The sequence below is a fragment of the Pelecanus crispus genome, chromosome 13 (genome assembly GCF_030463565.1).
Source record: "Pelecanus crispus isolate bPelCri1 chromosome 13, bPelCri1.pri, whole genome shotgun sequence".
NCBI classification, from domain to species: Eukaryota; Metazoa; Chordata; class Aves; order Pelecaniformes; family Pelecanidae; genus Pelecanus; species Pelecanus crispus.
This window is the reverse complement of record NC_134655.1, coordinates 3,145,591-3,172,267: the sequence shown is the minus strand read 5'-3', so window position 1 is coordinate 3,172,267 and position 26,677 is coordinate 3,145,591. Positions and strand designations below refer to the sequence as shown.

Here is a 26,677-nt window from a genome sequence, read left to right as displayed (position 1 = left end):
GTCTTCCTCTAGTCTTCAGACTACAGCTCTTCATAATGATGTGTTTCCTGATGCCCAGAGTCTCCATGGCACTGGTGAGTCACCACCACCTTCCTTTCTTTGAGCACCCAAAAGGTTAATGGTTTTTGAGAAAAAGCCGATGATGATGATGATAAGCCTTATTTAAATCAGCCTAAAGCTGTACTTGATTTTCTTATCTGCCTGCCTTAGTGCTGCAGTCTTCGACAGTAGTTTTAAACAGCCTAGTTACACGTGTGGATGAAATCACAGCTTTCTGAACTCTGCAGAAGTTTGCTTCTTTGTTTAAAGAGTTGTGTGTGATGTATATTAGCAGGAAACTGCTCACGGGCAGAATGAAACTTGAAGATACAGATATTACTTAGGATAATCCCATGTCTTCCTAAACCAGTCTCTTAAGTCGGGCTACTTGCAACTGTAGTAGTTGCTGTGGAGCCCGGCAAGGCTGCACATCCAGAGGGGACTTTCTTTACTTTGCAAAATTGGCTGAAGCTCAACTTTTATTTTGAAGATTCAACATTTATTTTTGAATAACATGTGTAGTGTTGATTTCTGGAAAGGGCACCAGGTACCTTATACCAGTCATATTTAACTCCAGCTGGCAATTTCAAATGGGGAGCTACCAGTTGAACCACAAGTGCAAAAAATACATTATAAGAATCACAAGATTTCAAGGTCGCATGATTATTTTTGTTTTAAAGAGCTGTATTTGGGAATCTCTTCCCTTGGATGAGCTCATGTTTATATGACTAAGTCTCCCCTGGAAGCCCATGAAACAAAAGAATTTTGAAGATAATCCATGTGGATCTTAGGACACAGAAAAACTGGCTGTTGAACAAAAAAAATAGGCTTAACTTTATTTACAGAGGCATTATCTGAAAACGTCTGCTCACTTTTACAGTGTTCCATTGCTATCTGTCGGAGAGGTTGCCTTCCTGCTTTATATACACACACGCAAGAAAAATGTATCAGGGACGTGCTGTGCCTCCCATCTATATGATTAGCAGTTTTTGAGATTTCAGGAGAGGAGATTTGGTTGCTTCAGGTAGCAATTTAGCTCAGAAGAATGATTTTTAAATCTTGCCGTTTGTAAAACGTATTGCTGGCAAAAATGTTGGCTTCTCAGCTCTTACGCAGTGTGGGGAAGGAGGAGAAAGCAAGCGGGCATTCATATCTTCCTCTTCCAAATCCTCCAAACATCGAGTATACGTGTCCTGAATCCCCTCCCTGAATGCTGCGGAAGGGGGCACTTCTCTTTCCACCGACTATACATATATATACATATATATATATGTATATACATATAAAACTCAGGTAAGTCAGATGTCTGAGATTTCGTGTTTAGGGTTACAGGCAGCTCAGGCCAACATATGTTACGGTATCTGCAAAGCACTTTTGCTACAGCAGGGACTGACCAAAAGCTTGGTTAGGCTGGACCACACACAGAAAATTAAAACAAGTGCCAAAGAGTTCAGGTTTTGTATTAAAGAAAGAGCTTAAGAGCCTGAGGGAGAGGAGAACAGTGACCGTATAGACTGTGAGCAGGGTTAGAGAAGAGGTTAAGACAGCTGTCACCTCATTACTGAACAAATTTTTTGAGAAAATCGGAGGTTGTAGGTTATTTCCGTCTTAAAATATCAAAAGAACTAAATATGGAATTACGAGTGTGGTTTAAGGATTTGTAGGTGATGTGTAAATTCAGGGATTTGGGCAGGAAAAGGGCAAATGCGGTACCTATACTCAAAAAGAGAGAAAAGTTGCTAGAGGCAGGACAGCCTGCAAGTTTGACACCAGCAACAAGGAAAGTTTTAGAACAAATTCTGAGGAAGAAACCTGATGAACAAAGAGGTGACTGGAAGTGTGGTAAATTACACCAGGGTTTTATCAGAAGTACATTCTGTTAGATAAATTGCTCTCTTGATGAGAAAATTAATTTCCTTAACAGAGGCAATACAGTGAATTTAATTAACTGAAGCCTTAACTCAAAAGATGTTACTGGATGTGGAAATGAGGGGGATTCCTACAGGAATTCAAAGGGGGTTGTGGAGCAGACTGGGGGAGTGGGGTGGGCTGGTCTTTTTCTTTTTTTTTTCTTCTTTTTTTTGACATGGAATTCCATGTTACCAGGACGTTGGAGGGGATACTCGTTCTATTCCACAGGTTGTCTTGAATCTGCTCTTCCCACGTACATTCACGAGTAACCGCGGTTTGCGCTTAGGAAATGCGAGAGCAGCACGAAGCCGGTGGTGTCGGCGCAGAGGAGAGATCGTCCTGCAAGAAAACCGGATAAGCTCGATAGAACGAAGTACAGAATTGCACGATTACCAGTCAAAAGAGCTTTCAGAAGAGAGATTCGTCAGCCAGAGCGAGCGCAGAGGAAAGACACGCGAGTACATCGGACGCGTGAACTGCCACAGGGATGCGACCATGGCAGGAAAAGCTAACGTGGGCTCTCCGCGGGGTGTTTCTGGCAGAGGCAAGGACAGCTGTGCCAGGGACGGGCACGGGAGTCTGACCACCGCACGTGAACTTAAATTAGGGCAAGCTAAGGAGGCACCGCGGCCTGCGCCCGCCCCACCGGGCCTGCCGAGCGCAGCCTCCAGCCGTCCCGTCCGCGGTGGCCGCCCGCGCCGCCAGGGGGCGCCGCAGCGCCGCGCCCAGCCCCGCCCCGCCGCTGCCCGCCAGGCGGCTCAGCCGAGCTCCGAGCGCCGCGCGCGCCTCCCCCCCCCCGCCGCCGCTCAGCCCCGCGCAGTCGATGCCCGATGCGGCCGGGCTGAGGCGAGCGGTGATGGCCCTGTCGCGGGGGCTGCGGTGCTGCCAGCGGGCCTTCGCCTGGCTGCCCGTCCTCATCATCGCCCTCGTCGTCCTCTGGTCCTACTACGCCTACGTCTGCGAGCTGTGCCTGGGTGAGCGCCGCGGGCGGGCGGGGGGCGGTGTCGGGGGGGAGCGGGGCCCTGTCCCGCCCCCGGGCCGCGCCTCAGCACCGGCGGGGCTCGGGGGCTCCGCGGGCCGGGGGTCCCCGCCGGAGCCCGCCCTCCCTGGGGGCTGCGCTGCGCTCCCCTCCCGGTGCCGCTCCGTAAGGGTGCCCGAGGCAGGAGTCGCCTTTGGCCGGGGGATGCGGGCGCAGCCCCCCGTGCTTCCCCGCAGCTGGGACGAATTCTTCTTTCCCTTCTCCTCTTCCTCCCCCTCGCTGCCTGTGCCGGAGGAAGAGGCGTTGCTGGGCCGGCTGGCTGGGGTGCCGCTGGCGTCGGAGCCCGTCGGGGCTGCAAACCCGAGCAGGGCTTTCAGCTGGCGAGTGTTCCCACAGGGCCTAATCGCCCTGGGTGCAGCAGGCGCACCCAAACGGGGCCAGGTGCATGTGCAGAAACGCTTCAGTACGAGCCAAGCCCAGGATGGGGTTAATTAGGGGCGCTTTCACAGTGCGCTGTCCTGGTTTTCCATCAAATTTGTATCCTGGCTGGGCTGGCGAGGTGCTGTGGGTTCTTTTACTTAGTCACGAGTCTCTCATGTATGTCCTCATGTCAGCCGGGGAGGTGGCGTTTGTGAAGACGGGGAGATTTATACCCACAGTGAAGGTCCGTATCGGCGCCGTGGGATAACGTTCAGATGCGGTTTCTGGTTTAAGCAGTAACAAAAATCAGTATATGCCCTGTGTTGTGGTCATTTTTTTTATATTCTGAAAAGGAAGAAGATAGGTTACATTAAATCACGTTCATGAGTCAAGTAACCTGTTATGGTAGCATGGAAAACACTAAATTTTAGAAAGGAAGTATTTGGTACTGGCTAGTAATTGTATAGTTTAATGTAGCAATTTAACTGTATAGTAAGTTGCAAGCTTTCTTGTGTTTGTTATGTTCTGGCTTAGCATGTGTGCAAAATCCTGTTACTAGAGGAAAGGATTGCTAGGTCAGGTGGAGAGGAAAGCTGGTAGCTTGAAGGACTTTTGAAATCGTGAGGAGGAGCATGTGGCTCTTTCCCTTCAGGACAGGGTAAGCCAGATAAAGGAAGCCAGAGTTCTCAGAACAGTAGTTTGAGACGTTTCTGTGAAAAGAGCTGCCTTCTGGTGCTGCACAGCAAATTTAAATCAGATTTTTGTTAGGGTTGCCAGTGCAGTAAGACCTATTGTTTTTTCTCGATGGGGACTAAAATGAAAGGCAGCTTCTTTGATGTGTTTTAATTGGCAGCTAGGCAAAACCCCCAAATACTTCATGACATTTTATTCCATCTCTGAGCTTGTGGGCTGTTTCCTTCAACAATTCACATAGAATGTGAATCTCCAAGGCACATGTAACTGTCAGTTAGACCATGTGACAAATTCTAGAGTGTTTTCCTGAAACATTGTCAGTCTTTTGAAATAAGCTTTGTTTGCCATGCTGTGCAAATTCAGTCATACTTAACACTGGTTAATTCCAAGTCTCAGTGCAGCTGTTAGAAAAGACCCTGCTGATTTAAATGGGGTTTGGATTGGGCCTGTGTTATTCTGCAAATGCTGGTTAAGCTGGCAGAGCTTATCTCACTGCCTAGAATCACAGCTTAAAATCACTCCTTTGCCCACACCCGTCTGTTTTTTTGCCCCACCTTTCTCCCTCGTGCATTTTATTTGTGTGTGGAGGAGGTTAGCTATACAGAAGTTGAAATGACTAAATTAGTTCTTTTAGGATTTGAACATTAACTGTTGGCACATGCAGTTACTTGAAGACCAGCTCTCAGGATGTTATCTCTTGTCCAGATTTCTAACATAGCAAGGCTTTATATGTTGGCTTCTCTTTTTTTTTTTTTTCAGGTTTCCATTGTGAATTGCTATTTCAGCTGTTGCAAGCATGTAAATAGTAGATGCTCTGTTTGGATTCTTGATTGTCATCTCTAGTTGTGCAGACTGCTGAGGATTGAAAGTAGCGTGGGGGTGATGTCCTGGAGGTAGCTCATGATACTGGGTTTTAAACTTTCCATGACTGGGATGGCCAGCGAGTCATACTCCAGAGGAGGCCTTGATTTCATGTCTGGTTGGTGGTTGCTGCCACAATGAGAACAGTGACCCAGTGTCCTGCGATTAAAACCTTTTCTATAATCTTTATTTAGGAGTTTGCTCTTTTCTCAAGTAAAATCCTTAGAAAGGCCGTGCTGCAAGTACGACGTGTACTTCAGGAGGGAACCAAGCAGCATTTGTGAAAAGCTGATGTACTCGTCATAGTCTGATTTTCAGCAAACCAAAGGAAAAACTAAAGCTTTCCTAACAGTCGTGCTCATCTGAAATTGAGTGCGCAGAGATGCAGCAAATATTTGGTCTCTTTTTTCATTTACATTGTTGTGTATCATAGAGCTCGCAGATCAAAATTGGTTTTTAGCATGGTTTTAAGAAAAGCTACTTTCATTAGTAAAAGCAAGACCTCTTGGTTCCTACTCTGATTTATGTTTTCCAAGTTTGTTATTCAAGTAAGATGATAGAGTGAGTCTTGAAGAGTAGAGTCTCTCCTCAGGCGCTGGCTGTAGGCTAGAAGTGAAAGGCTCCAATCCCTCTATCGCTTCTTTTTCTGTACAATTTAACAGAGTTATGGAAGGGGTCACCGCTGGTATGTGCAATCTCTCAAATCTTTGAGTTTTCCAACAATATGATCTTACTTTTGTACGATTACTGTGCCTCTGGGAGATGAGCTGTGGCCGCTAGTTTCCTTTCATTCCTCTGTTCCTGCAAGGAGCAACGCATTTCAGTTACAACCATTAGATTCAAGGCTGTGGACTCAATATAAGGGGCTTCCATCCCATGAACAGTCTTTGTCTTCCAAGCAGAATTCTCTCAAGATATCGCAGAACTGCTCTGTTTTCAGTTAAAGAAAGATGGCTCCATCTTTTCTGTTAAACTTGGATGACGGCTTTTAAAATAATGGATTGATTTTAAAATAATCGGTGGAAGTAGACACTGAGCAAGGTATCCTTTGCTGGTTGCTCTAAGTGGTTCTGTTAGTAGGGACTGTTCCTACCATTATGGTAAAGTGAGGGGCTGTAAAAACTCTGCTAGCAGGAAGTGGAAAAATAATTGAGGCATTACAGTGTATCCTTTGTTGCTGACTAGGCTGAAGCCGAGACAATTTGTAATTTTTTATTTATGCTGATGCAGAAATGCATTGGGGCGTGGCTTACTGTGGAGGATCAAGACCACCTAGAGACCAGGAGAAGGCAGGCTGCAAGTACACGCTTATAAGTACGTGCGCAGAGATGCTGCTTGACAGTTGCTAGAGGAGCCCTGGTAATCTTCTCACATCACTGTCACCAGTGGATTATTTTTGTCATATTTCTGATGTTCAAACATACAAAATATATTTTATAACAAAGGGAAAATAGAGCATAAGTAGCAGTTACTGAACATCTTGTTGTGGGTGTGATTTGCGTGAGTAAACAAGGAATTGTTACGGGGGCTTTTGATTTGATGCTAAACTGTGGGCTCTCTTTTTATCTGTGGAATTTGAACTTCTTTTCCTAAAATGACGGTGTTTCAAGCAGAAATGTTATTTGTCACAAACTTTTCTGGGAATCCTGTTTGCTCTGTAGACATACCTTTTTTTTTTCTTTTTCAGTGACTCTGAGCAACCCTGTGGAAAAAGGTATGTGCATTGAATTTACTATTTGACATTCAGTCCTTGTGTAAAAGATTCATAAATGTTCTAGCTAAAATACCAAAAATACTTGCCATCAATTTTTTTTAAACTTACTTACTCTTTCAGTATTTCCTTCCTGTAATTACACATTCATGAAGTATACAGTATGTGGTGTTAGACATGCTGTAACTTTTGGCTGTATTGGGAAATGCCCCTGTTTAGTCACAGAATAAGCAGAAGAACGTGAAAAGGCTTTGATCCCTTTTACTATTTCAGAACAAAACTATGTACATCTAGCTGTATACACCAATACACCTTTTTTCCCCTTCTGTTTTACCTTTTCAGAGCTGATTTTAGAAGATAAACAGAAAAGACTAGTTCTGTTCTGTGGCCCACCTGCTTTTTTTCCACTGTTTTATTTGATCTTTCAGTGAAAGCTTTTTCTAATGTTTTTGGTAGGAAGGGTTTTGCAAAAGATTTTTTGCTTGGTTCTGCTGACCACCAACCATAGAACCGTAGAATCGTTTAGGTTGGAAAAGACCTTTAAGATCATCCAGTCCAACCATTAACCTACACTACCAAGTCCACACTAAACCAATCAAGGGTAGACTAGACTAAACCATGTCCCAAAGTGCCACCTCTGCCCGTTTTTTGAACACTTCCAGGGACGGTGACTCCACCACCTCTCTGGGCAGCCTGTTCCAATGCTTGACTACTCTTTCCGTGAAGAAATGTTTCCTAATTTCCAACCTAAACCTCCCCTGGCGCAGCTTGAGCCCATGTCCTCTCGTCCTATCGCTAACTACGTAGGAGGAGAGACCAACACCCCCCTCACTACACCCTCCTGTCAGGTAGTTGTAGAGAGCGATGAGGTCTCCCCTCAGCCTCCTCTTCTCCAGGCTAAACAATCCCAGCTCCCTCAGCCGCTCCCCACCAGCCCTGTGCTCCAGACCCTTCCCCAGCTCCATTGCCCTTCTCTGGACACGCTCCAGCCCCTCAATGTCTTTCTTGTATTGAGGGGCCCAAAACTGGACACAGCATTCCAGGTGCGGCCTCACCAGCGCCGAGTACAGGGGCACAATCACCTCCCTGCTCCTGCTGGCCACAGCATTCCTGATACAGGCCAGGATGCTGTTGGCCTTCTTGGCCACCTGGGCACACTGCTGGCTCATGTTCAGCCGGCTGTCTACCAACACCCCCAGGTCCTTTTCCGCCAGGCAGCTTTCCAGCCACTCTTCCCCAAGCCTGTAGCATTGCATGGGGTTGTTGTGACCGAAGTGTAGGACCCAGCACTTGGCCTTGTTAAACCTCATACAGCTGGCCTCGGCCCATCGGTCCAGCCTGTCCAGGTCCCTCTGCAGGGCCATCCTACCCTCCAGCAGATCGACACTCCCACCCAACTTGGTGTCATCTGCACACTTACTGAGGGTGCGTTCCATCCCCATACATTGAGCGATAACACAGTAACTTTCAGTTACTACCACAGATGAGTTAGAATAAAGGTTTCTCTCTCATTATGATTTGGCTGGAACACTTCTCAGATTCATTTGGTTGTGCAGGCTGACAGATGCCGTTCTGTGGCCCCAGCCGCAGTATCGGGAGGTCGCTGAACAGGTTCGGCAGAGCAGCAGGATCAGTTGATGAGACTGTTTCCACTGGTGCCTTGTTGGAGGACACAGTCATGTTCTAAGAATAAGGGGTTAGTGGCCATTTTAGTAGCCCTCTTCTTCTTTCTTGGAGGTGCTTTGGAGGCATTTGGCTAAGATGGATGGCCTCTTGCCTTCATTTCTTCTTCCAGGGTTCTGAAGGATAGAAGTAGGTGTAGCAGTTTTCAGCTGGCAAATTGTTCCATGAAGAACAATGCCAGCTGACACTTTAAAAATCCTCCAGATTGCTTCATCAGGTAAATTGTCTTTCCACTACAGAGCTGTCCTAATATTTGAAACTGTTACAGAGAAACTATAGAAAGCATGATATTAATGATTATTCAGCAGAAGAAGGTTATTAGGTAGGTAATCTGTTAGTGCATCTCCAGGTCAGCTTCCTCTAACATGCTGCTGTATTGCTTTATCAACAAAATTAAACCTGTTGCAAGATTTATCTCCTTACATATTAATTTAAAAACGACTGAGCTCCACCTGCATGTAGTATAAGGATAACATCTCAAACAAACTTAAGAGTGTAATAACGAATTATCATCAATTCACAGATCATTCACACAATCCATCGCATTCTTGTGAGGCGTATCAGATCATTTGCCATCTCATTAGAAAGTCTCCAAGCTGTTTTTGACCTTTTTACCAATTACATTTTCACACAGTCAGCCTTGCCCGAGAAGTTAGGAAGTGTTTGGATTTTAGACTTCTCTTCCCACTAGTAGTAGTTACTTTAATCTTAGTTTCTAGAATTTGGAGCTTAAATGGGACGGGGAAAATGAGGTTATGATGATGATTAAATGGTGTGTTTAAATTAAACTGTCATGTAACTGTTTGATAATGTCTTAGTGAGTCGAGTATTAAAGAAAGAACAATCAAATAGTTTCTGTAGCTGAAGGAGAGCTGTTCTTTGGCTTTCTGCCTGCCTGTGCCCAAAGGCTTTGAAATTAAGTTTGCATATTGAAATAAGATTGCTCTGACGCATGCTGGATTTCATGTGATAATGTTGTGTCTAGTGGATTACAATTCTTTCTCAGTAATCACAAGACCTGTTTTGCTCAATTTGAGGGATGTTTTCCTGATTTGTTTTACTGTATCAGCTGTGGCAAATCTGAAAGATGTTTAATAAGAGATTTGATTTTTTTTTCTGGTGATGTAAAGTTCTGCTAGAGCACGTTACTTCTCTCAGCTCTCACAAGTGGTGAAGAAGACATTACACGAGCAGACAGTATGGGACCGTATGGACAGTATGACAGTGGATAATATGGTACTGTGATTCTAAGTGCATTTAGTAGCAGCCAAACCCAAAATTTGGAGATGCTGGAGTATTGCAGTATTAACTTTTATGCTGCTCAGCACCAGCCAGTTCTGCTTTGCCTGTGCCTAGGATATGGAGAAGAGACAGGAATCCTGTCATTCCTGGTGATACAGGGCTGTCACCTGCCGTGTGGGTGAAGTCTCTTATAGCTCTGTTCTTCCTCACCCACGGAATCGGGTCAGGTGCAGAGGGGAAGCTCTCTGAAATTCTACTGACCCATAGACCGTAAGGTTTAGCTGTATTGTAGTACTGGTTGGTACTGTAAATCTCTCTTTTTACCTTTATTTTTTTGTCATTGTTGTGAAAGATTGGAATTATGCCCATCATAAATTAAACTTTTGCTTAAGAAGTCATTGTTCTGCTTCTGTTTTTTGTTTTTGTTTTTTTTAGTGGCCTATCTTACAATATTCCATATTCTCTTTGTGCTCTTTGTGTGGACATATTGGAAGTCTATTTTTACTCTCCCAGTGCAGCCAGGCAAAAAGGTAAGAGTCCGAGCACTTTCTGTTCATTGCAGAATGAAAGCAGGGATGCTAAAGAGAACTCAAAAGTCCTTCAATCTAGATCTGGACAACTGGTGGGATTTCCTAAAGAGATGGAAAGTGACCTAGAGTTGTCCATAAAAACCGAGTAATTTACCGGTCTGAGAATCCTTTAACTCCCCAAGGAGCATGATTTAAATCAGGGATGGTGTTAACTTTTGAAGCTGCCTTTTCAGATTTTCCAGGAGCCGACAGGGTTTTTCATGTTGAGAATAATAGGATTGGTGATTATTAACTTACATATTTATAGTGTCATTGATCTCTAAGCATTTAACAAGTTGCAAGCCAAATCCTGAGGACCTTCTTTAACCAGCCTTACTGGAGTCTCCTGAATAAGGACCTTCAGTTTTGGTTTTCACTCATGGAAGACATTGCAGTGCAGGTGGGAACAGGCACATTTGTAACGGTAGTGGGTTTTCTTCATCTCCTGAGCCAGACTCTCGTGGTGCATACGTGAACGTTCAGTGTCCCACCAAAGTCCACCATTGCCTGCTCTGCTGGGAGCCCTTTACAGCTGGAGTAGGTCTCCTGGTGGTGGTGAAGTTGGCTTCATTTGTCAGACTCTTTCTTGTGATAGGGAGGGATAGAAGAATCATTTTCCTTCTAAGCATGCCGAGATTCTGACGTCGCATGTCTGTGAGGTGAGGACTGTGGCTATGTGCACAGCGTATGGCTTTTAATTTGGGCTAGGTATACACGTAGCTCCAGTCCTTGTACTTCCCTGGTCAGCAGCATCATGAAAGATAAATGTAACAACATCCTATGGTAAAGAGAAACGGGGCTTCGCTGTGACAAAAGTAAATTGTTTCATGAATAATACTTAAGGATTTCATATTGTTTTCTTAACGCAGGTGGCTTATTTTAGGACAAGAGTATGATTTAGTGGTTTGAGCACAAGACAGTCAGAGGCAGGCATTTGTTTGAATTCTTTTTCTACCAAATATTTACTTTTTCATGTTGCTCAGATTGGTGGAATTTTTTTTTAAGTTTTGTTTTACCTCTTTATGAAATACTCATAAAACACTATGTTTGGAGCAATAGAAGGAGGACAATGTTTGTGTGGCATTCCAAATATACATGACTGTAATCAGTTCCTAATTACAAGAATGTAAATTTATAAATAACAACTAATCCCAGTTTTAGAAATACAAAACTGTGGCTGGGGACAGGTTCTTGCTCACGGGGGAAGTGCTCAAAGTGTCCTTATCGTGGTTAGTAATGTTCTTCGTGTAAAATAGTAATCTAAGGCAGCAGTAGTAGCAATTCTAGAGTATGTTGGTTTGTGATCCTTAATTTAATTTTTGTGTTTCTTATTGACGAATTGCATAGTATTCTGGCTGCCCAGCACTTCCTAGCCCTCTTTGTCTTCTTAACAAACACATTTTCACGTCAGATTAATCTCATTCAGAGGAGCGGGAGGTAAAAATGTTTCCAAACTTGCCTGTATTTGAAATATTATGTCTGCTACCCATGGGTAACTGCTCCTCTCGTGACTTCTGCTTCTAGTACCACATGTCCTATGCTGACAAAGAACGCTATGAAAATGAAGAAAGGCCGGAGGTGCAGAGGCAAATCCTCGCCGAAATCGCAAGGAAGTTGCCGGTGTACACGAGAACGGGGAACGGAGGTCAGCCAAGCAGAGCGCTCTGTTTCTCTAAATCTACTCAAGCACGCTAAGGTAGCACAGGCTGGCAATCCAGGCGATGCTGCCGCCCAACGGGGCGTTCCTAGTGCCGCTGCGTGCGCCGAGTAACTCTTGTGCAAATAATTGTAATGCCTTTTCTCTCAGGTTTTATGTTTGGGAAAGCAAAAAAGCCTTGAACGCTTCCATTCATCTTCAGAGGAGTACCAGGTGCTGCCTTTGAGAAGCAGTACGTTGCCCTTTGCGTTTACGGTGCAAAAGCCTACTGCTGTTGTCTGCGTTTCGTGATAGAATGACAAACTCTGGAGTTGTTTTTGCTTAAAATGGCGCCTAGCTTAGACATGCAGGACATAGTTCTGCAAACAGATTATTGCACCTTGTTCTGTGATTAAATGCATGCTGCACTCCTTCCAAAGCTTAAAAGAAATCCGGGTTCATACTGGAGGCTCTGACGTGTTCATTTCTGTCGGACAAGCCAAAGAATTCTCAAGTAAAGAACTGCTATATAGGCAATGATCAAAATGGAAGGTATGTAAAGTCTGAGTAAATGTGGAAGCCAGAGATAAGCGTACAATTTTGTTTTATGGCTTTTCAGCTGGTTGTATGCTTTGCAGTGAGGATTGTTCCCCGCATCTGCAAGTCTCCAGAAGAATTCTGAGCGTTGCTTATCTGATTATGACCTGGCGGCAAAAGTCAGCTGCAAACGCACTCATCTTTTGAAGGGCTAGAGGAAAGAATATCAATGGTTAGGAAATGAGCAGAATATTAACTAATGTGAAAAAAGAACCCTCTTCTGTTACTTGGTATTAATGTGTCTTTCCTTTCAGGTGTTCGATTCTGTGACAGATGCCAGCTAATCAAACCTGATCGCTGTCACCATTGTTCTGTTTGCGCTATGTAAGTTACTGGATTGTTTTGCGCTGAAGTGAATGCGATCACCACAAAGTTATGTAAATGGGCTGGTCCTTCACGTGTCTTTTTACACGTAAAGGCACCCAAGTACCTCTGTCCCAGCGGCAGTCACCGGTGTATGTCCGTGTCTGACAGCATTGGCATTTGCCTTTCTGCTATTTGTGGCCCTCAAGTGTTTGCGCTTCCCACACCTACAAGTGTATCAGCATTAAGCTGCTCGAAAGCATGCCATCTGCTGAAAATTAACTGGTTAACCTAGGCAGGTTAAAATAAAGTATGATTTTGATTTTTGTTTTTTACAGTTTTGTTTTTTTTTAATATTCCAGGCCTTTACCTGTGGTGTTTTGCAAAAGTTTTAATCCCTCTAGGGCAGAAATTGTTTTAATTTCTTTTTATCTTGCAGAGTAGCAAGGTCACTGGTTGATCTTGAAAAAGGAACAAGTGTTCCATCTTAAAATGACACCTCCCTTAAAAAATTCAAAGAGACAGTATCATCTTGAGTTTGTGTCATGTAGAAATCTCACCCCAAAAAAGTGTCTTTTGCTATTGATCTGCAGTTGGTAATTAAGTACCAACTAAAAATCTTCCATTTTTCTTTTTTGTCCTTTTCCAGATGTGTGCTAAAAATGGATCATCACTGTCCATGGTATGTCCTAGATACTGGGTTGTAATTTTCTGAAAGGAGAGGTTGTTTAAATACATTTCTTCCACAGAATAGTGTCTGTATGCCTCTCTCAGTTTAGACCATGCATCTCTTTATGTTGGGAAATTTATAAAAGGATGACACTGTACAGTTGCCTGAAATGTTCGATATTTTGCAAGACAGATCATTCACGTTTGTTCCATAACCTATGTGTAAAAAAGCTGTTAAGCAACATAATTTAAAACCCAAGTGCTACTTCGCTCTTTGACTATGATTCAAATTTTAAAGGGACTTCAACTAAGCCTTTAATTTGGGGTACATAATCGTTTCAGCATGCAGTTGGTGGTTGCTTTCAATAATAATAATATTTACACGCAGATTGTTTCTGCAGTGATGCCTGCCACCTGTGCATGGTCAGAGGCAGTTTGTGTAGAATGATGCACGGATGAATTAAGCTTTACACTTTTTGAGAATTGCTGCCACTAAATGTTTAAAACTCCTTTTTTTAAAATGGAAGATTTCAGAAATCAGAAGCAACACCACCATTTCCCCGCCTGAACCTCCCTGGTGTTCCTCAGTTGTAAAGGATTTTTCAAACCTGAGTTTTGAGGCAAACACTTACTGTTTTCTCTGCATTCCCTTGTTCCTTTTTAGAGTTGTCCTGTGCATGGAGAATTACAGTCAAATTTGGGTTTACTTGGCCTTTTTATGTAAACGAACAAGCAGTGGTGAATCTGGCTCCTGACTTTTGCAAATGAATAAAGTAACACAGAAATCCCAGGTGTGATTCCCTTTGCAGACAAGGAACAGGCATTGAGTAATGAGAGCCAAATTTTCCAGTGGTACCAACTTTAAAACAGATTCCAAAAACACGAACAGTCCTTTTACGTGGCTTAGCAAGGAATCTTCAAGTGAAAAGCAGAGATTTTCATTATATTTCATTTTGACCACTAAGGGGAGCTATTTATTGAGAAAATTGTGTTGTGTAATCAAGAGGCTTAAGAAAGCAAAAAAAAATTTGTAGTATTCATTGTGTTACAACCGTGTGCTGTCCATATCCTGATTTCAACTTTGCTTTTGTTCTCTAGGGTGAATAACTGCATTGGATTTTCTAACTACAAATTCTTTCTACTGTTCTTAGCCTATTCTTTGTTGTATTGCTTGTATATTGCTGCAACAGTCTTCAAGTATTTCATTAAGTATTGGACAGTAAGTTGTGAAATCTGGTTACTTTTTCATATACTCTGAGTCTGGTGGGGCTTAGTCACTCTTGTTACTTTTTTGTTCTGGTGCCTTTTCAGTACACATTAGGGTCTATCATGACTCATTCACTGAAATTAGAGGTGTTACAGAGGGATAAACACCGCTGGAGTTAGGCTGGGCTCTTGGACGGAAATGTGGTTCATCTTCCCAACTCTAAATACAGCTGCTGTTGTCTGGCCGTATCTCTGTACTTAAAAAAAAAAACCCCAAACATCTACTGATTATGGAAATAATTGTCTTCTAAGTAGAAATCCTTAGCTGTCAACATTTGATGCTTTTAAAGTGGTTGCAAGAATACCTCCTGTGCATTTCAGTCATATTACAGGAAACCATGAGTTGTGGGTGGTTTTCTTTTGTGTTGCTACCTGAACTGCCCGGGCATCTTTTGTTCCAACGTGCGCTGTATTGGTGTCTTAAGGATGCGGTCCCTTGCACTTAGAGAGCGCGAGCAAATAAGGGAAGGCACAGCGTGCAGATCCCGGGGTTGCTCCCCTGCCGTTTACTGGAACTGATGGTTTCCAGAATCTTCATTTCTTGAAGAGAATCTGCTCCCTTCTCTCCTCTGGTATCAAAGCGCAACATCCTGGCACTGCTCTGTACATATTTACTGAAAAGAAAAAAAAGGTCAAACCCCCTTGTTCATTCTCTAATCCCCATATGACTCCTTTCTCCATTTAAAAGTTGACTGAAGTAAGGTATGCTTTATTACTCAGTTATCGATTATCCTTCACATGCAAGCAATGCCAGCTGACAGTTCCAGTAAGGGACTGGCCTTTGTCTCCAGTTGTTTTGTGTCCCCTCTGCTGCTAACTCGCGAGGACTGTGCTGCAGTAACTGAACTTTGCTGTGCAGTCATTTATTAAATGTCTGGTTTTTTAATGGCGAATGCCTCACATAAAACGCCTCTGGAGATGCTCACGGGACACTAGCAGGAATTGTTTCTTAGGCTAAGAAAGGCACCGAGACTTGAGCTCTGTGGCTGCATATATGGGATGTGCAAAGGCTGAGAAATAATTTTTTTACTTTGAGGTCCCCGCAGCCTATCTGTAGACGTGTGCTTATGAGGATCTCTGGCACTTGACTCTCCTACTATAGAAGGAAAGAAGCGTTTCTTCTGCTTATAAGATCCTGCTTGGCTTTTAAAGTCTTTCAAACCCTCTATGCTCAGTTGTAACGCTATCTGATTGCTATAGCTATGGAGGCCAGGTTTTCTTGGCATGCCTTATATTGTAGGAGGTGCAGAATTTCAATATACAGACAGGAAACTCAGCAGAAGATAAACAGGGCTTCAAGAGCTTGTGCGTGCTTGTTTCCCTGTGGGCATAGGGCATTTTTCTTGTGCCCAGGTGGGAAGCTGTGATTGTCCTGGCTCTGGTACATAAAAAAAATTAGTAGCAAACCCTCACTCTGCTTTGGTGACAGGAGGGGAAATGAACCAGATTATTTCTTTGTCTCTTCTTGCTTTTTCTAGTAAGGTGTGACTTTTGTGTATACAAGTTTAAGAACTCCAAATGGGAGTTGTAGAGGATATCTTTCTTCTCTCTGGGAACAAAGAGTTTCCAGCTTTTATTTGTTCCTATCACTTGTTCTGTGTTATTTTTCTTTTCAGGGTGAACTGACCAATGGACGTTCCAAATTTCATGTCCTTTTCCTTCTCTTTGTGGCGGTCATGTTCTTCGTAAGCCTTATGTTTCTGTTTGGCTACCATTGTTGGCTTGTTAGTAGAAACAGATCTACTTTAGGTAAGTCTCTTATGTCTTACTTCTTAAGTAAGACACACCAAAAGCGCTGTAAGACCAAAAAAAAAAGCATCCCCCCCCCCTTTGTGTTCTACTCCTATACTTTCCTGCTGGCTTATGAGGGGAGGAAGATTTTAAGATCTTGGCACAATGCTGCAGAAATTTGTCACTTCAAATGAGCTGCATTTATTAGCTGGTGTGACAAAAGCTTTGTTAGGGAAACGAGAGCCTTAAAGCGTAAAAGTCCAATTATAAAAATGTTATGCATATGTATAACTCCATTTGCTGTGAAATGAGTGCAGCTTTTCAGGAATAATGGTTCTTTATGTTCATAAGCTGGAGCGCATCCTAAAACAGCTTAGTAAGGTTGGGAAAAACAGTGTCCGTCTTCATTGACAAAGGCAAAGAAGTTATGACTGTAAAACCAATGAAACGAAAATCTGAAACAGTATGATTTTGTCGAGTGATTTCTTTGTCTTTCCTCAGATAAATGTTGTTCAATTATTAAAGCTTTTTGGGTAAAGTTTGATAACAAAACACACACTATGAAGAGTTTGAGCAAATACTCAGATTTTGTATAGTTACTAACTTTAAAACTCATTTCATGCGGCACTGAAGCTCATCTATCCCAAAGCATCAGACCTCTGCAGCAGCTTAGAAGGTAGATAAAATTGTTTCTAGTGCACTCTAGGTTCTCCTCCCCTCTCTTTTCTTACTTTTATGTCTCGCCGTAACGGAGGGTCTATTTGCATATGTTTGTTCCTAATGCTTGTTCATTATATAATTAATGAATGAGGCAATTTAAGTCTCCAGTGCCACTTCTGAAATATGCATTGTGGGGAGCTTATAGTATTGAGAATTACAGTACTCTCTGAAAAGCTAAGACTAGTTAAAGTTATTATTGTATAATCTGTAAAGACCAACCTACTTAATTCTGCAGATTTTTTACTTAGAAATTTCTACCCACTGAATTTCAACAAGTCTCACGCAAAGGCCTTTCAACTCTGTTCTCTAGATGAAACAAAGCGTTTGTAGTTTGGTTTGACTGTTCCATAGGGTTCAGTTGCAAGACCAAATTCCTACCTTCAGTTTGGAAGTCTTTACAGGCGTGCAAAGTGAAAAAACTAATGTTTTCAAGCTTTGTGTCTGTAATGCTAGTTCATAATCTGTTAAATCGTATTGTCTTTAGATGGCTACAACATGCACAATCCTGTTTCAGAGTATTTGGCATTGATTTTCATTTTTTTCACTGAAATTGCATCTGTGTGTAGAGGCTTTCTCGGCTCCAGTGTTTCAAAATGGCCCAGATAAAAATGGATTCAATCTTGGCTTTGTAAAGAATCTTCAGCAAGTGTTTGGAGAAGAAAAAAAGCTCTGGTTACTACCTATTGCCTCTAGGTAAGTAATAATCAAGTCAGTGCTAAAAGCTGGTACAATTAACTGAAGGGACTGACTTAAATGTCTGCTGCAGCCTCGTGTGTTACGCCTGTTACTGTGTGGCTTGGCTGACTGCTACCGAGCATCATTGCAAATGCACCAGCAAACGTCATCCATGTTAATTCTGTTCACCAGAAGCCTGGAAGGGCAAAGTTTTGAGGGCTAAACGCGCTGTACAGTGCGTTTGGACTCTTCCTGGACTCCTGTGGCATGTGTGTGGATGGGTGTTCCCGTCAAAGATGCCATTTTCTTCATCCGTCAGGCTCCTCTGCCTGAAACAGAGTTTATGTTTCTTAACGTAGGGGAAAATGTCTTTTCGGCACTTGATAGACCAGTAGTAAAGTACACTGGAATTTAATTCCTTTAGTAATTGGGCACAATTTAAAATAACTTCCTGGCACAGCATTTCACAACTTTTTAAAGCAGCACTGTGTAAGTCCGAGGCCCGGTTGCACCCCACTGCTGTCTGTTTTCCACTCTTAAGTATAGTTAAAGGGAAAAGATGAGCACAGAAAGCCTTTCTGTTAATGAAAGGCGGCGTTGAAGCGCTAGTCAGAGGCGCATTACCAGCATGTATAGTCATCGCAGGTTGAACGCTCGGGTTATTTTCCTTGCATAAAGATAAATCATCAGAGGAAAAAGGCCCTTCAGCTAGTTTACAGTTCCTGTGTCTATGCTGCTGGATGTTAGGGAATACAGTATGGTGCAGAACAAGCTAGAACATCTAGTTTTTAACTTTGTTAGTTTACATTACATGAATTTGAACGAACTCTCAAACTCTTGTTTGATATCCAGGTACACATTTCTGTTCGGACAGTAGTAAAACAAAAAAAGCTTTTGCAACTTTCTACCCTTGATTGGTTTAGTGTGGACTTGCTAGTGTAGGTTAATGGTTAGACTGGATGATCTTGGAGGTCTTTTCCAACCTAAACGATTCTATGATTCTAACTTTAGATCTTTGCAGAATGGTTTGGGGGTTTTTTTTTCCCCCATTTTGTGTGCAGGTTTAGGTCATAGGAAAGTGGGTCTTTTATTTGTCTTTCAGTAACATCTAACTATTTTTCAAAACTTAAAAATTATTTTAAGTAAACATTGGAAATACAGGCAACAAAAAACTTTGCAGATAAAACATGTAGAAATTGTCATCCTTCAGAGTCTCTTGCTGCTTTTTACAGTGTCTTTCTCTGCCTTTTCCCATGCAGCCAGGGCGATGGCCATTTTTTCCCCATGAGGGCTTTGTGTGAAGCTCAGAATCCCCTCCTAGCAAATGAAGAGCAGTGGGAAGATGATGGAATAGATGAAGAGCCTCACGGTAAGGTAACGCTAAAGGAAATTAGTTGTGTCTTGACCTACAGTGACTAATGGATGAATTATAAGAGCTAATCAAATAAAAAAATTGTTGGCTAAGTCACTGGGCAGCTCTGATGACTAATGAACACAGATGAAAAATAAGCCCTACTTTGGACTCAACTGGGGGGGTTTCTTCAGTAGCTTTCTACTTGCAAGTAAACGAACCGAGAGGTGGTTACAAGTTGCAGAGAGAAATTGAAATTTCCACAAATTGAGTGTATTTATATGTAAATGATGCTGCATGCAGCACAGTTACTGGAGACAAAGTTGTGCCTGTAAAAATGAAAAGACTTAAGTTGTTTGTGTTTTTTTTTTTTTTTTAAAGTGCATTTATCCTCTGAGAGTTTGAAAACATGCATGCAAACACCTGAATGCAGTGATACATTTAGGAAGCTGATTCATACTTTGTTTGTTCACCTTTATTGCAAGAGTAAAGAAGTTCATTTGGTTTTGATGCTTGCCTAGCTATACACTAATCTCCATAGAAGAAACAGATGTGCTGAGAGCAGTTCTAGGTGAACTGGTGTGTTTGTACAATAGATTTGAGCAGTTCCTGAGATGTAAATGTACCTTTTATGCTATGGATGTCTGATTAGAAAAAGACTTTATAAGTATATCCAGTCTTTGATGATTTTTGTTAGATGGAGCCAAAATTAGTTTAATAATTCTTTACTGTTACATTTTTCTTTTTGAACTTGATTTTTTTTTTTTTTCCTTGCATATTTACTTCCAAGCTTTGGTCTTTGGAGAATACAGTATGTATCAGAATATCAGGGTCCATGTCAGAGACCCTGGCTACCATGTCAGTAAGTTAAGCATGGGCTCATGTTGTCTTCCTTTCATCCACAGGTTCCCTTTAAAAGAATTATGATAATCTCACTCTTCTTTTCCTTTTAAGAAATGGGGAAAGTGTTAATTAATTCTCAATTACTATAATTAGTGGATCAAGTGAGTATACTTGGAGAACCAAATATCGCTGCCTTATTGTTCAGAGATGTGATTTCCATAGTCACGCTCTTTATTGCTTCAGAGTAGTTTTCAGAAGCTTTCCTGATAACGTTCCCTTTCAGGGTACACGTTTTAGTCATATGTGCATAACATATGTTTGGGAACCTGTGAGGAAGACCATAGTCTTGCTTAAAGGGGGTAAGAGAAACTTTCCATGCGAACATTTTTTATACGTGTGCAACGTACTGTGTAATGAGCTCTTTAATCCTAACAGCACAGTATTTGCTGTTCGGTCTCTGGTTAGGTCTTACCTGCAGCTGTTTGTTCAAGCTATTCCACTGCAAAATAAACAGTCTGGGTTTTTTCCAAGGCACGCTTCACATACTGCTGGGAAGATATACTCTCCAGGATTTTGTCAGGACTGAAGAGGCTCATTTCAGCCTTTCTTCAGATGAACTGCTTTAATTAGTTCGTATTTGTGTGTTAGAAAACTACCTGTTCTTCCTGGTTTGTTGTTTACATTTTGGCAGTTATAAGGTAACACAAATTGGCTTTAAAAATACCAAAATATGGCATCTCTGTGTATTGTTTATGATGCTTAAAATAACTCCTTTAGGAATGAGTCATAACATCTTCCCACTTTTACAAAGTATAAGTTCTCTGAATAAAAAATTAATTCTTAAGTACGAAAACATTTGACAGTGAGATGATTTTTGGCCAGATCAGACCCCAGAATTGGAATCTGTAGCTTATATGAAGTCCCACAATTTACAGTGCTTATAAAATAAATGACATTTACAGGTACTTGAACTAGATGATCGTTGTAGGTCCCTTCCAACTGAAATTGGAATTCGTCCTTCTCGGTGAAAAAATAGTTTGCAGTTTTATTCCAAGAAGCTGTAGAACTGTATTATTGGTAAAATTAGAACCTCTTACTGTAATGTAAAAGCCAAACTGAGCCTATACAAAGCTATAGACAAACGTGAAAAAACAGGCTGAACACACGCTGTGAGGAGATGGCTAGCTGTTAGTATGTGGATCTTGATCCGTGATTGGAGAAGTTGTAATTTTTTTGCAGTGGCTGTGAGGTGAAGGTGGGAACTGCAAATAAAAGAACGCCCTAGCTAAGGAGATTGGGTCCTTTTTATGTCTACAAATCAGTGATGTGGAACTGGAATTCAGCTGCTAGAGCAAACGGGGGCGGGGGGGGGGAATCCACTTCCCTTTATTTTTCTTACAAACAGGCAAATCCTCCTCTCAGCTCTCCGTCTGAACACCTGAATTTTGCAAGATGAAATTCCACATGGAGACTGGGGGGGAGTGTGTGTGGTTGGGAGGTGAGGATAGATGCTTCTGTGGCCGGTGCTGCAGGACTGCGAGCAGCTGACCCTTCTAATGCAGCTTTCAGCTCTGCTGCTGATCCAGTTTCGTGAGCAGAGGGGTGCACAGAGCTTTCATCAAAAAGCAGGGCAGGGTTGCCTGAATCGGGCACTCTACAAGTTCTGTGGCTGTCCATGACCACCAGGTAGGGTCATGATTGATTCAGTCATCACAGAATCATTCAGATTGGAAAAGACCTTTAAGATCATCGAGTCCAACCGTATAATACATGTAAAATATTTTTGAGTAACGAGTTTTGTGATACAGCATAAATCCATCTCGTGGAGCGTTTTTCTCTAAGCTCTTGACATACTATTCTGCTAGCACAGATAACAAATGTCTGTGTATCATTTTGATTAATATAAAAGATGTTGGGGGAGAGGGAGTTGTATAAGCAAAGGTACCGGGTTTGTACTTTTTCCTGTTACCTGGACGTTAGGCAAAGCTGGAGTTGAGGGAACATGAAAGTTCAGATTTTTCAATCCTGCAGTCTTAGGAGATGGCACTGCCAGCTGCACCAAGATGAGAATAACAACTGCCCTCTTGTATTTAAGTGGGGTCTCTCGCCTCCTGGAGCTTCACCTGTAATTGCTCGTGCACTTGCATTATGTAGCAGGAGTAACAAGGGCTCTCCTCATCAGTCGAGTCCCTCACTCCAGGCTCACGCAGAAGAGAGAGAAACACCACAGAAATAATGAAAAAAGGAGGAGCTTGACCAAATGTTTCTTTGTGTAATGTTATTGTGCCTAACTGCATTATTGCAGTCTTTTGTTTCCACCCTGATTATTCTGTGTCTGCATAAAGCAGGGCATTTTTAAGCCCCCACAATGGCAAAATCAACTCTCGTGGATTTTGGGGGAGATGAGCATGAAGGGGAGTGGGAGATTCATGAGGAGAGGACTGAAAGCAAGGAGATGAGGTAGCTTTGTCTAGGTCCCAGGAGTGTACAGGCCATCTTCTCAATCATCTTATCCACAGGGTTGTCCTTTTTTCTGCGATATGGATGTTTAAATGTGCCCTCCCCAGTTGGAATTTTTTTTTTTTGTTAATCCTGGCCTTGCTAAGGCTTTTATTGTTTCATGTAGGGAGAAGAATGTGGTGGGGAACCTTTTGTTTCATTTCTTAGCCAGAGACTGAAAACACTTGCTTCCAAATTCATGGTAATTTGAATTTTTTTCAGATTTATTAATGCTCATCTCTTATTCATAGGCATCTGTTTAATCTGTCTAGCCAGAGAGCTAGCCCGAATCACATGCTGGCAGCTTATAAGGTTATCAGTTTTTTCAAAGAACTCATCTAGAATGTGTTTGACGTGTTGGTCGTGGGGGTGTCAGTACTGTGAATGCTTGCGCTCTTCGTCTTGTGGAGCCTAGGACAGGACAGCCATTTCCGTACATTTATAGCAACATCTCATCTCTTAGACTCTCTTAGATTTGTTAATTTAATCATGTGTTTCATTTAAACTTGTACAAAAGGCTGCAGTAGGAATCAAATCTTTCCCAAATTGTTCTTGTCTTCAAAAATTTGTCATCTGTACTAAGTAACATCTTTCCAGCAGAAACGAGCGTATCCTGAATAATAGGTGGAAGTCGATATCTGTGTTGGTGTGAGGAAGCTTCAGGTGTCTGAAGGCATGTGATTTGAATTTAAATTCAAATTAGTAGGAAGCTAATTAAAGGAAGTTCATGTCCTGAGATACCAGCTAATTTGGCATAGCAGTCCCTTGAGAAGTCATCTGTTGTGACTGTAGGGATTGAATTCCTGTCCATCGAGAAATTTAAAAAGCTACTTACATGTCAGAAGTGAACAGAGATTGTTCAGACAGTACAGCAGTGTATTGGCCAATTCAGTAAACTGGGACAAAAGGCTAGGTTTGCATCTCTGGGTTTTAGGCATTACATAAATGGTTACATTGTGTCCAACAGAAAAAGATGAAGTTAAAGCAGTGCTAAACCCTGCATCAATGCCTGCCTTATAATCAGTTTTGAAACGACGGAGGCATACCTGTGTAGGAATCTGCGTCAGTTTGACTAAATTAATTGGTAAATATATTTAGTAAAACCAATATGGTTTTGTACGTGGATCGGACCTGCAGCTGCTAAATCAATTAGATGAAAAAAGATACTCCATAAAAGGTTGGTAGTGAAATTCCAGTGAGACTAATGTCCCAGGGCCAGCAGGTCATATGTGTCCTTTTATCAGTTCCCTTTGACATTCAGATCGTATGCTTTCCTAAAGGTGTGCAGAATAAAGGGCTGTTCTCTGGAACTTCCCATCTGAATAAATGGATTAGATTTTGCATGGTAAAATAGATGTCTGTGCTAATAAATATGAAAATAACCTGATAATGGAAATAGCACTGATTCCTTTTATACATAATAAGGAAACAAGAAGCCTAGGCAAATTTATTGTGTATGTATCGAGTGGTAAGGGGGATGTGTTTCCTTGTTTTTCTTTCTTTACCTTCACAGAGAAAAATCTACTTGGAGAAAATTAAAGAAAGTCCTGTGGCAAACTGATTTTTGACAGTTCTTGATGCCGTTCTTGCATTTTGACCATCATGTCTTACAACAAGCTCTGGATTTTAAAACTGAACAGTGCGAGATCAGTATAAGATGTCTGCAGAGCAATACAATTTTGAAATCCTGTTTTTGGCAGGCATGGGAACAACTCTAGAAGTATGAATTTGGGAATTGGATCTTATTCCTAGAGTTGCCACAGATTTTTTTTTTTTTTTTTTTAATAGGACAGTGTGTTTCATTTAATGATGTTTTGCAGGTGGGGAGAAATACAGCATGATGACCTTCCCATCTCTCAGGCAGGTTATGAAGATAGATTTATGCATATAAATTGCTTTGAGTTTCTTGGGTTTTAGTTACTGTAATAATACAGTTCTGCAGTAGAGGAAAATGCTGTTGTTGCTTACGATCAGCAGGATGCTGTTTCCGTTGAATAAGAGGTATGAGCTGCTTTCAGGCCAGTTGTCATTTTAAACAGTCTCCACGTAGCTGTAGACTGCTGTTAGATTGACCTCGAGCTTCCTCTTCATCAGATGAAATGAGCCCAACTGCCTCAACCTCTCTGCATAGGTTTAAAGTAGAAATTTCTGTGCTGCTTATATATGGCTTAAGTCTGACCTCCACAGCTTTCAGTTTTCCAAGATTTGGGCTGAAACTGTGTCTCTTCATAGAAAAATGTCGTTTTTATTTTGCAAGTGAAAATGCTTAGGAATAACCTTACCATGAGTGCATGAAATGTATTGCCAAGTATTTCTACCACAGCTGTACCAACCCAACAGTATTTGGAGAAGAGGATTTCCTGGTTTGTTAAGCTCTGGTGCCCTCACTCCCATCTGCCAGAAGGGTTTTAGGAGACTGCATTGTAGGCACAAATGATGTTTTACTCTTCCTTGTTTTCTCACCACTGCTTTTCTTTATTGTAAGGCATCAGCAAATGAAGTGCTCTAAGCTTAAGGTTTTCAGATTCCATCTTATGCAATAGAAGTAAACCAGTATAATTTTCTAACCAGAAAGGCCTGAAATGTTCCATTAGAACAGAAAGATCTTTATTTGTCTTTCTGGCTGTAATGCTTGTGACACAGTTATAAAATAGATAAAGCTGATAACAGAGTAACCTCAGTCCGAAAACTGCTGTTCAGTTAACTCTGACAAGTGGTTGTCTATTTTTATTTGGAATGATTCTTAAAAACACACTCCCACACTTCGTGAAAAATATATTCTCAGTGAGAAAAACAGATTTACTTACCTCTAACTACTTTGGTTTTTTTCATTCTGTAGATTCTGGTGAAGCTTCATCCCTTGCCATAGAAAGGGAGACATAGCAGTTTGAAAATGCAGCAGTATAAAGCTTGTTCAGAAAGGTCAGTATTTCTCTCTTCGTTACCTTCAAAACAGCCGCTCCGCAGGGAAATTGGTATGTAATGTTGGACAGGCTTTGACTTTTAACCGTGGCACACCCCGCGGTGCTTGGGCAGAGCCATCTGACATGCCAAAGGCGGTGGAGCGCAGACCTTCATGCCGGCTTTGGAGTGGCGCAGCTGCAGTAGTGGCACGCCATCGAGGCCTCTGAGCCCGCCGAAGGACAGAGACCCTCTCACCATTGTGGTGATGCATCTGTGCATGGTAGTATTTCACCAATATTTCTCCATCTTGTCCAGAAATATGTTGTTTAAGAGAACCTAAAAGAAAACAGTGGCTCTTCAGTAGCCCTGGGCTGGATGTTGACACAGTCATTGCGATAGCCAAAAGCACTGTTTGGAGGGGAGGATAAAAACCCTGCAGCTTCTCTGGTAAATGTGGCAGGAACAACTCTTGCCACTAACTTGTACAATTACAAGAGTGAAAGTCTGTTCAGTGATTTGTGAAAGGTGTGGGAGGGTGCAGATACAGTCTTGAAAGAAACTGAAGTTGAGAACAGCCAAGTTGCAGTTAGGAATAAATGGAAGCAACTTGTAAATGCCCATGTCAGCCATTACTTGCTTATCTAGGGTTTTTTTCACCCTGGAGAAACTTGGGTACAACCACAGATGATACAGTTTGTGGAAAATGCTGCTACCAGAATGTTCACTGGTCTGTAATCTGTTCTGACTTCCCTAACAGTGGGGAGGTGTCCTGCACGCGTACTGCTGCAGTAAGCTGCAGGCTGTGTCCTCTTTGGTCTCCGTGAAACATTTTCACAGCAGCGTGTAATTGACCCACATTCAGGGAGCGTCCTCTGCTGTGCCACTTGCAGGAGGTGGAGTAGTCAGAATTTACTCCTCTGTTTGCTGTGGGTGTTGAATAACTCTGCATTGTGCGGCAAAGCACTGTAATCCACTGCCTAGTTCTGCACACGAATAGGGCAACTCGAGATTTTTATAAATGGGCTTCTTGCGTACGGTAGATGTGATGCCATTTTCTTCCGCTGCAAAGAAAAAACCCAAAGTATTTTTTCTGTCGATAGTCAGTGAGGACCGCATACTGCCATTCTGCTGAGGGAGTGAAAAAGCAGCATTTTCCCTGTCGTTCTACATGCCTTTAAAACAATGCTCAAAGTCAAGACTAGACAGCCATCCGTTGCTCATCAGATCAGTGCTTACAGTTGCACATTTTTCTTTATTTAAATTGCAGCTTCCCTCTCAGGAGTCAGCATCCCTTCTCTTGGCATGGACTTCAGTTTTGAGGGGCAGAAAACAAGAGGATCTTCAAGATGAGAAAACATCGTGAAGTATCGTCTCA

At 42.2% G+C, this 26,677-nt stretch overlaps 1 protein-coding gene across 1 annotated transcript; it reads left to right on the top strand.

The window, feature by feature from the left end:
* The first annotated feature begins 2,797 nt into the window (after positions 1 to 2,797).
* On the top strand, positions 2,798 to 25,281 carry ZDHHC15 (zDHHC palmitoyltransferase 15). Its single transcript, XM_075720541.1, has 11 exons — positions 2,798 to 2,924; positions 6,591 to 6,617; positions 9,975 to 10,069; positions 11,633 to 11,753; positions 12,596 to 12,665; positions 13,294 to 13,326; positions 14,412 to 14,532; positions 16,196 to 16,328; positions 17,597 to 17,723; positions 18,965 to 19,074; positions 25,238 to 25,281. The coding sequence occupies exons 1-11, from the start codon at positions 2,807 to 2,809 to the stop codon at positions 25,279 to 25,281; spliced, it is 999 nt and encodes a 332-aa protein (XP_075576656.1). The 5' UTR covers positions 2,798 to 2,806.
* The last annotated feature ends 1,396 nt before the right edge of the window (positions 25,282 to 26,677 follow it).

Bases quoted from the DNA above. Each gene is read 5' to 3' on its own strand.
- ZDHHC15 (XM_075720541.1), top strand. From the start codon at position 2,807: ATGGCCCTGTCGCGGGGGCTGCGGTGCTGCCAGCGGGCCTTCGCCTGG. The intron at 6,618-9,974 runs GTATGTGCATTG...TGTTTTTTTTAG, and splicing joins GAGCAACCCTGTGGAAAAAG to TGGCCTATCTTACAATATTC. The intron at 17,724-18,964 runs GTAAGTAATAAT...TTTCCCATGCAG, and splicing joins TTACTACCTATTGCCTCTAG to CCAGGGCGATGGCCATTTTT.